This window comes from Phalaenopsis equestris, unplaced genomic scaffold (genome assembly GCF_001263595.1).
Source record: "Phalaenopsis equestris unplaced genomic scaffold, ASM126359v1 Scaffold000002, whole genome shotgun sequence".
In the NCBI taxonomy this organism is placed as follows: Eukaryota; Viridiplantae; Streptophyta; class Magnoliopsida; order Asparagales; family Orchidaceae; genus Phalaenopsis; species Phalaenopsis equestris.
In genome coordinates this window covers 79,234,883-79,251,044 of record NW_018164444.1, presented here as the reverse complement: position 1 = coordinate 79,251,044, position 16,162 = coordinate 79,234,883, and the positions used below count along the sequence as shown (strand labels likewise).

Genomic DNA, 16,162 nt, shown 5'->3' with positions numbered 1-16,162 from the left:
TTTCTAGTGCAGCAACTTCTTCATTCACAACTTTTATCCATTCCAGGTGTGAGAGAGCTTCCTGAATAGAATTCAGAACCTTTATGCTGTCAATAGCAGTTACAAATGTATGATAGAGAGGAGATAACCTCTCATATGAAACAAATCGGGCAATAGGATGTTGAGTGCAAGGAACATCAGAATCGTCTTTCACAGGTGGGGTAAGCTCATAATCACTAGTGTCTATAGATTCCGTACCTGAGTGAGTTTCAAAGGATTTTGGAGCCGGATTAGATTCTTGGACAGCAGCTGGAAGCGGTGTTAGGTTCTCTATTTTTTCAGCAGTTCTGTTTCGTCTTGTATAGACCCGAAGTTCCTGAGGATTGGGTTGTGTAGACTGAGGAGGTTGAATAGGATAAGGTGTGGGTTGTGTAGACTGAGGAGATTGAATAGGAGATAAAGGAGGTTTGACAGTCGGTGAGGGATCCGTGTCAGTTGGTAAAGGAACACAGGGCTGTTGTTCACTACGACTACTCTCCCCCTGAATGACAGACCCTTGGTAGTATAATTGATGCTAAAAAAATGTGACCTCCATAGAATTATAGACCTTTTTAGTTTAAGTACAATAACACTTGTAGCCTTTCTTGTTGGTTGAATACCCTATAAATATTATTTGACAGATTTGGGGTCTAATTTACTGCGGTGTTGTTTGTGAATATGAACAAAAACGGAGGAACCAAATAGTTTGGTAGGGACAACTGAAGATAGTACAAATATTTTGAAAGGAGCGAAGGAGGACATCAATTGGACTACGGAAACCCATAATACGAGAGGACATCCGATTTATGAGGTAGGCAGCGGTCAATGTTGTCTCGCCCCAATAACATTTAGGGACCGATGTGGTAAACATGAGACAACGGACTACCTCCAACAAGTGACCATTTTTCCGCTCGACAACCCCATTTTGTTGGGGAGTATCATCACACGTACTAAGGTGAATGATGCCATGTTGAGTAAGAAATGTTCCTAGGGAGGTGTTGAAAAAATATCGCGCATTATCTGTTTTGAGAGCCTGGATTTTTGTGTCAAATTGAGTGAGTATCATTTGATAGAATGCACGAAATATTGATCCTACATCGGATTTGTCACGCATAAGATAGATTCATGTCACCCGTGTGTGATCATCAATAAAGGACACGAACCATTGAGCCCCAGAAATATTTTTTTCACGAGGACCCCAGATGTCACTATGGATCAGAGAAAAGGGACGAGTGGGTCTGTATGATATACAAGGAAATGAAGTACGAGTGTGTTTGACAAGTTGACAAAATTCACAATTAAAAGAGGTAGGACTTTTATTAATAAACAAATGAGGAAACAGTTTCTCAAGGTACATAAAATTAGGATGACCTAAACGATAATGAAGTAACATGATTTCACTATCATTATTAACGCTGGAATGAAATACAGATGTACTAATCAGATTTAAGCACAACAAACTTGATACTGGAATACAATCGGTGGGTGAGACTAGACTGACAGAGGGTTTGTTGAGGAGATAGAGACCACTACGCAACTCAGCACTGCCAATCATCCTCGACTTTAAATCCTGAAATTCACAAATATATGGAAAAAATTTAGCAACACAATGACAATCATGAGTAAGCTTACTAATAGAGATCAAATTGCAATCCAAAGTAGGAACATGAAGCACAGAAGTGAGGAATAAATATGGAGAGATGCAGACAGAACCAAGACCAGCAACTTTGGAGGCTGATCTATCAACAATCCGAACAGTGAGGGTCGGATTACGCGACCGGTAATCCATCAATAAGGAGACATCACCGGTCATATGATCGGAGGCACCTGAGTCAACAATCCAGGAGCGAGAAGAGGTTGAATCCAAGTCGAAAACGGATGGGGAAATACCTGGTAACAAGGCTGGTGGCACCCGATGCCACACTAGTAGGCTAGACTGGTGATAACTGACCGAGCATCTTCTGGAGGGCATGAATTTGTTCTTCGTTGAATGAGCTCGTTCCTGGAGAGGCTTCGATAATGCTGGTGGCAGCGATGATCCTGTTTGTGTTTCCCATTGGCGGTTTTGCCATGAATCCGTCAACACGTATCCCGAGTATGACCAGAACGGCGATAGTGGTCACACCAAGGGCAGTCTTGGAGTTGGCGATTGTCTGTGGATGGAATATGAGCAGCAAGTGCAGACCCGTCGGGGGCTGTAATGGATAAGAAAACCCCTAACATGACCTTTTGGCGACTCTCTTCGCGGCGTATATTGGAGAAAGTTTCACGAATTGTTGGAAGAGGTTTTAAATTCAAAATCCGTGAGCGAGTCTGGTTAAACTCAGATTTGAGACCGAGAAGAAATTTGAAGGTGCGTTTCTGTTCTATGATTTGGCGAAATATGAGAGAGTCTTTGGGACACTTCCAAAGGTACACCTCAAATAGATCTAGTTGCTGCCAATACCGAGTAAAAGTATTGAAGTATTGGGTGACGGAGAGATCACCTTGACGAAAGTCATGAAGAATGGTTTCAACAGCAAATAGTTCGCTTGTATTGTCCGCACTAGAATAGGGATTTCTTTAGCCGTGCCATAGAGAAGAAAATTTTCGCTAATATCAAGTGTCATCAAGTTAACAAGCCAGACCATAACCATATTTTTCTCGGATTTCCAAGTCTTGTATGACGGATCTGTCGTCATCGGAGCTGGAGCATCACCAGTGAGGTAGTCATCTTTGCCTTTGCCGCATACAAACATCATGACTGACTGCGATCATTGGAGGTAATTCTGGCCGATGAGTTTGTGGCTGGTGATGAGGACAAACTTATTGTCTGAATTGCTGGGCAATGGAGACCCAGCCGCGGAGGGGTGGCTAGAAGTGACATCACTAGTGGAGGAGGAGTTGCAAGCATGACCGTACTTAGTCATTGGAGAGGAGAGGTGGCCAGTAGAATGATCAGAGATGAGGTTGCGCCGACGAGGAGCACGGTTGGAACTGGCTGTGTCGATCGCGGAAGAAGAGTCAAGAGCGCGGGATCGCGGGAGAGCGCGGACGAGCGCGAACGATCGCGGAGAGGCGCGATCAGTCGATTGGACGAGAAGCGGCGCTCGGATGCGGACGATTGGGGCAGGCGCAAACTAGGGCAGCGCTCGGACAAGGATGATCGCGGGAGAAAAGAGCTGTGATCGAGCGCGGGAGAAAAGAGCCGTGATCGAGCCTAGCGGGAGAGGCTTCCCTTTGATGGCTCTGATACCATGTGAATTTTGAATAATTCTTTTTCTCAATGAATACATAGATAATTCACCCATAAATAGGCGAGTACAAGAGATAAAAAGAGGAAAGAAATCTTCCTACAATTAAGTAATTCCTATAATTATGGAATAAACATAAATACCTATAATTAAGGAATTACCTTTTTTATACTATGACTAAATATAACAATTATTAAATAAAATTAAAGTAAATAATAATAAGGAGCGTAATTCCACATGCATGATAACCCCTTCATTTTCTCTCGTCAACCGTAACTCACCTCTTCGCTCATCACCCACTCATTCATAATCACTTTGGTTAACTTCTTTGCTTGTGGCAGCTCTATGTGGCCGATCTTGCAGGAGTCAATCTTTTATATTCATATCCGACTCAATCCCCACTATTCTCATCATCGGTTGACCCTCAAGTTATGACTTAGGTTCCCCTGTTTTGGTTGATCTTTCGCTATCATCTTTTATGGTGGCCCTTGTTTCCCACTGTTCCTTCTGATTTTAATGTATATGTGGTTGCTTTCCTACTACTTGTACTCATTGGTCCTTCATCGATCAATACAAGCAACCCTCTACATCTTATGGTAAACTTGTTTTTATTCACACCTAAGTTGAAATTTTCAAGATAATACGCTGCTCTCTCTCTTTCTACTGTGGGATTTTTTTTTGGGCTATTCAAATACTATGATTATATGTAAATTTGGCATGATTATATTTGATTGGCGAGTTTTGTTGTCCTTATATTTTGAAGCGCATTATTTTCTTATACTTTTTTCATGTAGATGCTACCATCAATTTTTATGGTGGCCCTTGTTTCCCCGCGGTTCCTTCTGCTTTCAGTGTATATGTGGTTACTTTCCTGCTACTTGCACTCATTGGTTCTTCATCGATCAATACAAGCAACCCTCCACATTTTATGGTAAACTTGTTTTTATTTTCACTTCAGTTGAAATTTTCGAGCTAATACGCTACTCTCTCTGCTGTGAGGATTTTTTGGGGCTATTCAAATACTAAAATTATAAGTAAATTTGGCACGATTATATTTGATTGGCGAGTTTTGTAGTCTTTATTGCCCCTTTCAATTATATTTTGAAGCCCATTATTTTTTTTACTTTTCTCATGTAGATGCTTCCATGGGACTGGGTATCTGATGTGTATGTTAAAGTGACCTTTTTTTGACTTGTACCTGGAACAAACTTGTAACCTTCTTTGGATTGCTCTTCCTTGGCTTCATTTATGCTAATTTAACCAATCTTATATTATTTTTGTTATATTTTTCATAAGCCTTTGCTAGTAGATTTTATTACTAGGCTTTTTTAGATTGTGCGCGTATAGAGATCTAGTTGAGATGAATATTATTATTCCTCCGGATGAGGTGTGAATCCGTTCCTTTTGTGGCTATTAGCAGAATTTTAATTTTAAGGTGTGTCTTTCTGTTGTTCTTCTTGCCAAGTTTTGGAGCAAAACTACCTCTAGTTTGGAGGCTTACCTAGAACTGAGAAAAATAACTAGTATTGGTCCTTACATCTATGATTAATGGGATTTTAGAAAAGATTAGAATCTATTCAAACACGAAGTTTGCAACTAGTCGTACTTTTGCTCATGCTTGCACATAAAATTTGGAACTAACTCTAGGTCTTATCATGAAATTAGAGCATTTAGAGCCTTTTTCTGCTATCCTAAGGTCCAGGATGCGTTTAACTCGTCATTCACATGAAAGAAAATTGCTCCAAACCCACTAGATATGTTTGTTTTTTTTCTTCTTCTGAATTTTGAGGATGCTGATGACCCGTATTTTGAGCAAATTTATGATTTTAATGGTAATACTATGAGTATCAAACCACACTGGAATCAGAGGTTTCAAATTGTTCTAATCATGCACGGCTGAAAATAAAAAAAATTATCATCATTCCCCAAGGTTTATCAAGCTTCAAACAAGCTTTATAAACCAGAGTTTCTGAGGATTTTCTCTTCTGTCATACTTTTTCCTATGCTACCATATTATCTTTATTTTTTTGTTTTTGATTTTAATTTTTTATTGGGCAATGTTGTCTAACTGTTTCCTGTTATACTTATTGATTGAATGGTTATGGGATTTACATTGAAAAAAAAAAATTGTTTGGACCTTTATGCCATATAGTTAATCATTTAATGTTCATGCTAACATACCCGAGTTTTTGAGATCTGAGTTATATGATCTGATTATAGGTGCAAGATCGGTTCGATAAACTTAAGAAGCAGAAAGTAGCCGGTAGCTTTTCTGAGCAAGGTAAGGGCATGAACTATTTGAGCAACAGTAATTGCAATTTTTGGAAGCTTCTGTAATAGTTTGTTTGACCGTTTCATTGGGGCACACATTCAAACTTTGCTGATATAAAAACTAATAACTTCTTGCAAATATATAATTGTTTGACTAATTTTGTAGATGCCACATTTCGACGGGAAAAATATCTCTATGTGAAGAAAGGCGGAGAAAATTGAATTATCTTATTTCTTAATCAAATTACAATTCTTTTTCTTATATAATAAGTACAAGCTAGGGCAAACTTAATCCTACCATGACAACTTAGCAAAGACAACAATCAACAAAAGGAAAAAAATACAATATAATAAGAAATGAATAAACGAGAATAAATCTAAAACAAAAAACTCAAAATTCTACACTTTGCTTCAAGCTTGGTCATGTTGTAAAGACCCAACTTGATATGCAGATCAGCGAAGCTACCCGGAGGTAAATATTTAGTGAAGATATCGACAACTTGAAGATGAGTTGCAATATATATTAAATGAATAATGCCTCCATTGATCTTCTCCAAGATAAAATATATATCAATTTTAATGTGCTTGGTTTTGTCATGATGCACAAGATTCTTTGTAATACTAATGAATGTCATAAAATATCTTTATAGGATTGACCTTGAAGTAACTCAACTCATTTAATAATATTTGGACCCATATTCCTTCACAAATTCCCAGAGTAAGTGTTTGATACCCAGGTTCTACACTACTTTTAGAGACCACTGCCTATGTCTTGCTCCTCGATGTGACACGATTTTCCAAACATAAGAACAATACCTAGAGGTGGATCTTCTATATGTGAGTCCTCGTGCCCAACTGCATCAGTGTAAAACTATACCTTCATGTTGTTAGATTTTTTAAACAATAATCATCTGTCATGGGTCCTCTTTAAGATCTAAATATTTTTCATTTGGACTGTTCATGTGTTGACTTACTATGCCGACAAAATGAACAATATCATGTCCAGTGTGACAAGTAGATAATCTTACACACAAATCTTTGCTATCTACCAACGTTGTTTTTCTCCACATGAGTGTAACTTTTTGTTGAAATCCATGAGAGTTTTTATATATTTGTACCCCGACATTCTTGTTTCTTTTAATAGATATAAGATGCACTTTCTTTGGAATATCATAATACCCATCTTGAACCTGGTCACTTCCATTCCTAAGAAATATCTCTGCGTTCCTAAATCCTTATTTTTAAATCCAGTAGCAAAATCCTCATTAATCTTCCCAATATCTTTTTTTATGATCACCTGTCAGGATCAAATCATCTACATAGACAATGTGTATAACTTTCTCACCTTTCTATGTATGCTTTATGAGCAATGGATGATTTGTCGGACATTAGATGTTCCAATTAGACTTTATAGTATTGGCAAATTTATCAAACCAAGTCCTTGGAGATTGTTTTAGATGATAAAGTGACTTTCTTAGTTTACAAACTTAATATTTATTTGAGTAATTTTTCAATCCTAGTGGGATCTCCATATGCACTTCTTCATTAAGTTTTTCATTTAAGAACACATTTTTGATATCAAGTTGACGTAGTTCCCACTCTTTAATTCATTGTCAAGAAAAGAAGAACAAAGAACTCTTATAGTGTTTAATTTGGCTATTAGAGCAAGATTCTCTTGATAGTCTATCCCATAAGACTGATTGAAACCTCAGTCCACCAACCTAGCCTTGAACCTCTCAATGCTCCCATCTGATTTGTACTTGACTGTGAACGCCTGTTTGCATCCAATTCGTCATTTATACGGATGAAGCGTTGTAATGGTGCACGTGTCATTTAAATCAAGTGCTTGGATCTCTTCTTCAACCATCTTTTTTCATTCTAGACTTTAAAGTGCTTCATGAATAGATTTGGGTATCTGCACATTGTCAATATTAGATACAAATGCTTTATAAGTTAATAACTTTCCATAGACAACATAATCTTAGATAGGATAATTTGTGCAACTTTCTCTGTTTTGTTCACTGGATTTCACTTCCCTTGGAACCTTAGAGATGTGTGAATTTAGGGTTGGTTATGAACAATCCTGTGGTTGTATATTATCTTTATCCTGCTCAGTGGATTTTTTCTCCCAGTATACACATTGATGTGAATCAAATTTTTGATATTTTCCTTCATAAATTTTCTGCTTTATTTTTTCTTATGATGAACTTTTACTTGTGAAAGGTATTTTGGTCGTGTTTTGCAGGAAATATGTGCCTAATGCGTTTTTGGGAGCAAAATCAGTCAAAATATCCAAATGGAGCACGACACACCCGTGCTTGGTTTGGCACACCCGCTTCTGATAGGCAAAGCATGTGGTAGGCCTACGCCCCGCGCTTCCTTTCGAATGCCTAGCGCACCCAAGCCCGAATAGCCTGTACACGCTAATATTGTGAGCACGCAGCATGCCCGTGTCACCTAGAGCCACATTTGTGCAAGCCTTCTGGCCTCAATACTCGATTTCGCGAATTGATAAAATTGAAATGATTATTGCCAAAACTTGAGTTCTAACTATAAAAGAATATGCAATTAAAGTTTCAGGAGCTCTTGGCTGCTGGAGGCTTCCTATTTTATAGGTTGTAGAGTATTATTCTTTGCCTAGGATTTTCTCTATTAGTTCTCTGTGGGGAAGAATATAGGATATATTTCTTTGAGAGTTTTGAGAGCATTGTGAGAGAGATTATGTGCTATTATATGTGAAAGATTGACGGCGAGTTGCATTGTACGGATATGAGTCCAGTGTTTGCAAAAAATGATTGACTCGATTGTGAGTTTTCTGTACTATATTATATTGTATTTTTGATATTTTTATTGAAACTTTCTACATTGTCATTATATGCATCGTAACTAAATTCTCTTTCATGCTCATATGATGTAAGGTTGGTGTTTTTTCTCTATGTTTTCTTTGTGATTGTTTTCACTAAATGTTCTCTATGCTGTGAATTTTGCATGTTGATGTGTTAACCTTTGATTGTCGTTTTTTCTTGATTTGACCAGTTAAAATGTTAAAATCTTTTGTGATTTAAGACTTCTAACTGCTAACTAGAAGTATAAGTAAGTTAACACATACAATGTTGGCTGAGGAGGGCAGGCGGCGGGGGGGGGGGTGAGAGGGGTAGCCAGTGGCTGTAGGCGGCGGTCAACGGCAGGCGACGGGAGGCAGCGGGTAGTGGCGAGTGACAGGCGGGCGGCTGGACTTACTGTTTTCGGTGTTTTAAAAATGGACAAAAACATGTTTTTTTCTGTTTTGAGTATTTTAAAAACCGAAGCGTTTCTTCAAAAAAATAAAAAAAAGAAATAAAAAAAAAATAGATAAACAATTACTGCCTTTTTCTTTGTGTCCTATTTTTTTGTTTTTAAAAACAAAAAACAAAAAAAAAATGATCCCAAACAATCCCTTCGATTTCATGTTTGACTTTTTTTCTATTTTTTTTATTTGTGCTCCTGTTATAGTTCTGTTTGTTCTTTGTTTTTAAAAAGTTCAAAATTAAATAAAAAATTATTGCATCTTTTTATTTCTTTTCTTATGCTTTGCACATGTTATTGTTAGTAGTGTGTTTTCTTTGTGTTTGAATTCCCAATTTTTTGTTTTTGTATTAGATTAGGGTGACTTATGGAAAAACCGTAGTTGCACGTGTAGGAGCTGTTTAGCTAAAAAACCCTTCGAAAATTAGCTTTCATAAGAAACATGGAAAATCAAATTGGATAGTTAGCTAATTCATTGAGTAATGTACCCCGAATGACGATCACCAGTAATGAAATTCAAATGCTTCTTGTGGAATATGATGTAAGTTTTCATCTACAGATGCAAAATCCTCATCGGAGCGTGAGTGGTGTCGTCGTATATAGTTATGCAGAGTCATTGTTGCCACAACTATTTTTACTTGCTTCGGAAATGGGTAGGTGGGCATGTCACGTAATATCACCCACTTCTTCTTCCACACCCCGAATGACATCTCAATGACACCACGTAAAGAGGAGTGTCGTTTGTTAAAAACTTCATTTCTACCACGTGCGACCCCGCTTGACCTCTCAAAGTCCGGAATGTGGTACTTCGTGTCGGCATAAGGCTTTAGATAACCCCTTTGTAAAGAATATTCGGCGTCAACTAGATAATACTTACCTGCACAAACTACATATTTTAGTAACGACTCATGAATATCTGATATATTTGCTATAACAACGTACCATAAGGGGGTATGGGAAGTAATGAGTTCGACGTCTTGTTGCAAATTTAAAAACACGACTATCGTGAGCGCTGTCTTCCCATCCGACCATCACAAATGTAAAACACATATTAAAATCAAACCCAAAATGCCCACCCAATTCGGTGGGGGGAACCCACACCGTCCAATGTAGGCTACTTTGTCGGTTCCAGATACACGTGCATCAACGTGAGTTCCATCAATAGCTTCTATATAATCCTAAATATAAAAATATTTCAATAATTAATGAATGAGAGTTTCAATATAAAAATGTTTCAATAGCTTTTATACAATCCTAAGTTAGTAATAAAATGTTTAAGATGTACCTTGAAAAACGACATGTAACGATTGTCATTCGCAATTTGTGTAGGGATAGATTGAAGTGTGGGATCTTCAGACTTAACTATCTTAGAAGCTAAACTTACCAGTGCATTCAGACCAATGGAGAAATACCTGCTGATAGTCTTTGATGAATGTTGAAATCGCTTCATGGCTCCTCTAATGGACTCATTTTGAGATAAAATATATAGTGTAATTGCTAACACCTCTCTTGATGTCATTCTAGTAGAGTCATTCAAACCATGATGTTGTAGTTCGCAGAGCAGATCAGTGAAAATCTCTTTCGTCATAGAAACATGTTTGCAAAACGTGTCGGATGACTTTGTAGTAACTCACCGACCATTTATCACCAACATATGTTGATGTCATACATGGCATTCGTTCGATGTATGTGAAGTAGTAGTCATATAACAAAGTAAGAATAAGCACTATCTTTCTAACATAGTGCAAATGTTCGGGATTCATCCTACCAAAAGTAGTTCAAAGATAATAGTTAATACCTTCAAACATTTAAAGACATCTAGATGCAACAGTACAACCAGTACAATAAATTATGAGAAAAAACATCCAGTTAAATATAAAGAGTGATAAAAAAAGTGTTAGGAAAACAGTGCTAGGAAAACAAATCAACAATACAAACAGTTTTAAGATAATGAAACGACAAGCTTTCTAAACATTCAGTTCTCCATGATTTCTAAACATTCAGTTGAGATAACGAAACGACAAACCTCCATGAAGGAACATAAGAAATGAAGGAACATAAGAAATCGACTTGATATTCTGCCTCCTACTTCACAAAAAATACTCTACGAACTGGATCTTGTAGTAACTTAACACAATTGAGATAAAATTTTCTATCTTCCTTCACCTTAGCATGTGTATTTAGGATTCGAAGACACCCCTCAACGGATACATCCTGTGATGCATAAAGCTTAACAAAGCAGGATTCAACAAGCTTTTCGATTGTGCTTCTGATGAATGCTGCTCCTTTCTTCTTTTTCTCAACCCTACGCCGTTTTTGAATGGATGAGGATTCAACAAGCCTTTCATCAACTGACCTATGGATTTGACAAGGTACTTCTTCTGAGCCACTTATATTATCAGTTACAGGTGCATTAGTTGTGCCAATAAACTCATGTTCAAATGGGGTGAAAGCACGTGCTCCCGTTGCAACAACCCCTTTGAACATACCATCCAGCTTCTCTTCCATTACTGGATCAATATCATTCATTTTGAATTTCTTAGCTGCTGACACGACCTGCATGGTGAAGGGAAGTTAATTAGTACAATCATTTCAATGTAACTCAAATTAAAATAAGGAGATGATATAGAGTGAGTTTTTACCTGTAGTTTCTCAGCCCACCACTCCTTAGGAGCATCTATCGTTCGTTTCAATGGATCCCAACCCAAACCTGTAGTTCCTCTCTTAAGTTCTTTCCAAAATTTTAAATCCTTCTTTAATTGATCTCACTTGTTCTTAAATTTCATCCTGTCGTAGTCTCTGCCTGTGAGTTCTTTGAATTTGACAGAAACATTATTCCAACATTCTTTGTTAAAATATGTCGTAGGTCTATTTCCTAATTCCACCTCCTTAAGACAAAGATCATAGAAAATATTTGTTGTTTCTCTGTCCCACATTCCCTGTCCCACATAGCCAGATGATCCAACTTCTTTGCCCTTATTCATTATGGTACTTACTAGTGAAATGTTAAATAAGTAAAAAATGAATTTAATAACATGACCCTAAAACTCCAATACTGACAATCATTCTCAATATTATATACTTATATATGTCAGTATTACAAAATAAAATATGAGTTTACCCATCAACCCTTATGTAGTATTCTTAGAGATGTACTCATAATCATTCTTTTTATTCTTTGTACTCATAATCATAAAGAATAAAAATTTCAAATATATTTTCAAAATCTATTTTCAGATATACTCAACCGTTAAGTCTCTTACTTGCCCATCAATTTATGAATAGAATACAAATAAAATTTTCATTTAGGACAAAGAAAATCATAATCATTTGTTTTGTATTAGGACAAAGAAATCCCTTAGAGAAGTTCTAGGGTTACATAATCTAATGCTTATAAATAGAAACCACGAATTATAGAAAAAGAACAGGTCAAAAAAAACTTTGATTTAAAATCTCAAAACAATAGATGGAAGTTAAGGAAGAATAATAATCTTCTTTTAATCCTACTAATCTAGAGACATCAAATTCTAAAATAGAAAGAGTGAATTGAGAACACCAATAACACAAGTAAAATAGGTAGAATAGTAACATGATAACCACCATAAAACTATCACACTTTAGTGCAAAGTGCAGTAATGATAATCCCCCTCCTATCAACAACAAACAATAAAAAGCATGATTATGAGTACATCTTTATAGAATAAGAGGTGATCTCTAATATCCATGAACTCATATATATGCCAATATTACAAAATAAAACATGAGTAACATCCTCATTTATTTACAGGGACGAATCACATAAAATTAGATAAAAATAAATGAATATTTCATCACATGTCCGTTCATCTACCTCTCCTTGCAAATGAAAAAATTCTTAATGCGAAGAAGATGAATAAATGGGCAAGGAAGAAGTTTTACCTTCTGAGAATGTCGAAGAAGGAGCTCGCCGACGAGGAAGAGCAGGCCAAACGGAATCAGTGAGGGCAGACCTAAAAATCGGGGATGAGATTCTCAGAGAAAGATTTAAGAAGAAAGAAGAGATGAATGAGAGGAGGTAAGATCGAGATTTCTTACCAAAGTCTAAGCGGAACCTGCCTTTGGCGGAGCGGAAACGAAGCAAGGTTTCCTCGGCGGAGGCGGCAGGGCGGAGATTCGGCGGAGGAATACCTAAGCTTCGGCGGAGGAAGCGCGGGTCTTCGGCGGAGCGGAGGAACAGCGAAGAGTCGGCGGCGACGGAGCGACACTTCGGCGCGAGGAACAACGAAGCTGGAGGCAGAGGAGTGCGAATAATGTTTTAGGGTAAGAGGGCGTACGCGTAAAATATCCCCAATTGTGCGTTCGAAACGCTGATCGCGGGTCGATACCCGCGATCAGCTTTTCTCCAAATCGAAAATGGGCTTATTTTATAAGCTGCGCAAACGCGCAAAACAAACCGTGCAGCGGTGTTTTCAAAAACGCCGCCGCACTTATAAGCTGCCCCAAACAGACCCTTAAATATCTGAGGATTTTTCTTTTTAAAGGCGGGAAGAGACGTATACAGTTTGACGAGGTTGTGGAAAAGATTCGAAAAAGAATTTTGGATTGGAAAAATAATTTTCTCTCCTTTGGGGGCCATATTACACTGCTTAGGAGTATACTTCAATCGCCCCCTTTATATATTCTTCAAGTTCTCCAACAAAAAGAAAAACACTATATTGAATCTTGAAAGATGTTTCAATAAGTTCTTATGGGTGGGAAATCACTCTGGTAGAAGATGGTTGCCTTGGAAGGATGTTTGTAAACCCACAAACGCTGGTGGTTTGGGTTTCAAATCTCTACAACATATTACAAATATTAATGTTTTTAAGCAGTGGTTTAATTTCAGGAAAAAAAGTCGTTATGGGCTAACTTCATGCATGGGAAGTATTGCTGCTTCTCTCATCCTGCTTTGATAAATTGGCGGTTAGGTAATTCCACGATGTGGAAGAGATTGTTTATTGTTAGAGATTGGGCAAAGAATTTCATTTATTGGGAGGTGGGTAAAGGTGGTCCCATGTCTTGCTGCATATGAGGGATACGAGGTTTTCTAATCTCAAAGTGTTGGATACTTGGGTTGGCGGTCATTGTAACATTCCTCTTCTTACTAGCATATTGGGGCTGGAGGGAGCTACTTTCATTTCCACCATTCTTATTGATCCTCATTTGCATGATACTCCTAATTTGAAATTACCCATGACGAGCTCTATTACTAAATCTTTATATGTTTCTCGTTATAATTTTCGAAATACCCCTTGGGGAGAGGGGGTGTGGAGTTGGACATTAACCCCGTCGATGTCTTTCTTGGCTTGGCGTATTTTTCATTGAATCATACCTTGTAATGATATTTTAAAGATGAAATGTTTGAGAATTGCCTCCCGATGTTGTTTGTGTAATACGGCGGAGGAGACTATTGAACATATCTTCTTCTCGTAGCCCCTTTTCCTTATTCATTTGGAGAAGGGTTGGTTTGTGGTTTGAAACTATAGTTACTTCTGAGAGGAATCTTTTGCTCACCACATTGAGTTGCAATCCGGACCGTAAGAAGAAACACTTTTGGCAAATCTATCCTTATATCATTTGTTAGTTTATCTGGATGACACGGAATGATATTATTTATGAAGGTAAGGAAATTCAGAAAATGATGGTTTTCACTAATATATTTCTTACATTAATGAATTATTGAGATTGAAGAATTTTAAACAAGGTTTCTTTTTGGGCATCAACTACTTTCTTGCTTTGAGGCATATGAATTTGGAGGTGAGGAGGCTCCCTCATCCACCAATTTTGGTTAGATGGCGTCCAACTCCTAGAGGGTGGATTAAATTTAACACAGATTGGAGTTCGAAAGTCTCTAGTGCTGGGTGTGGGGGTATTGCTAGGAATCATGTTGGGAACTGTATACTCTTCTTCTCTTCTTATTCTTATGCGGATTCTCCTATTGAGGCTGAGGCTCGCGCTATTTTAACTGCAGTATTATTGGCTCATTATCTCAGTTGGAAGTATATTATTTTTGAATGTGATAATTGTATCTTAATTGATATTTTGGCTAATGATGCTGACACCCCTTAGGATATACTTTATTATACAAGGAGGATTAAATGATTAATTTCTAATATGAATGTCATATGGAGTTTCAATTACCGGGAGGGTAATCAACCCGCTAATTGACTTGCTAACTTAGGAGGATCTATTCAAATTTGTAGGGTGGGATCTACTCCCTCCTTCTTTACATACTCTGTTGGTTGGTGATAATATTGATGCTCCTTATATTCGTAGGGATGTTTCCTCTTGAATCAGTTTGGGTGGTCGAGTGGCTTGGATCGACCCAAGATATCACTAGGCTGGATTTCTCTCTTCTTCACTCATTTTCGGGCACATTGGAGGTTTGGTTTTCTGGGAAAATGACTACTCATACTTTTGACTAATGTGGTGTATGGTTTTTTATCATAGGCATGGAGGTCCAGGACTCCTTTTCCGTATATGTATTGATCTATTTAGGAGGCCTAGGGCTCCCTATTTGGACTTGGTGTTGGTGGCTGTGGAGTTGGGGGTTATTTCGGGTTATGGGTTGGGGGGTTGTGATTGGAGATTTGACATTTGGGAGGTACAATGCTTGGTGTTATATCTTAAGCATGGAGGCCTAGGGCTCCTTTGCTTTATTTGTGATGATGGTTGGGAGGTTTGTTATTGAATATATGGCACTTGGGACGTACAATAATAGGTCTGGTTTTACGGTTAAGATTGAAGAAAAGAGGCTAGAATTTATGCTCTATATTCATCATGTTTTTGTTAACGGGCAAGATCTCTCTTATTTGGAGGCCCAGGACTCCAAATTATTACTGCATTTCCATATTTTAGGCGAGCATTATAAGTCCGGTTTAATTGACATTGCTGGTTGGGAGGTTGGAGGATTGTGGACCACTATTTCTATTCTAATCACTTGGTTTAATACTTTCTTTACTGTTTCCTCAGCCTTTTTGAGTTGCAGGTTTTGGAATCTTTGGGTCCTGCTGCGGCTTCTTGGTCTCGAGATGTCGTTTGTTGGCTTACAAATTTTATTACCTTCACTTCTTTTGATATACATGTTCATAGAGGGTATACGTCATTTCTTTGGGTATACGTTTTGGTTTGATACATGTATATTTTGGTTAAATTTCTCTTTGTTTCAACTCTTTTTCTTTTTTGGGTGGAGTTGTATTGAGGAAAAAAGAATCCCTAAAACTTTATGTATTTTCTTTATTTTTAGCGGGATTCAGTTTTTTCACTGATTTCTTGTAACCGTCTTTTTGATATTAACGCGTAAGGAGCTATGAGTTACTTTCTATAATATATATATA

General features: G+C 37.6%; 1 protein-coding gene across 2 annotated transcripts in view; it reads left to right on the top strand.

Annotated features, from left to right (window-relative positions):
- LOC110029370 (zinc finger matrin-type protein 2) overlaps positions 1 to 16,162 on the top strand; it is a 63,351-nt gene that overhangs the window by 28,243 nt on the left and 18,946 nt on the right. Inside the window, exons 9-10 of one of the 2 annotated variants that reach the window (XM_020731643.1) lie at positions 4,046 to 4,182; positions 5,472 to 5,532. In XM_020731643.1, the coding sequence (XP_020587302.1) occupies positions 4,046 to 4,182; positions 5,472 to 5,511 (177 nt within the window). In that variant the 3' untranslated portion in view covers positions 5,512 to 5,532. The remainder of the gene's footprint in view (positions 1 to 4,045; positions 4,183 to 5,471; positions 5,533 to 16,162) is intronic. The other variant, XM_020731635.1, reaches the window with a different exon arrangement.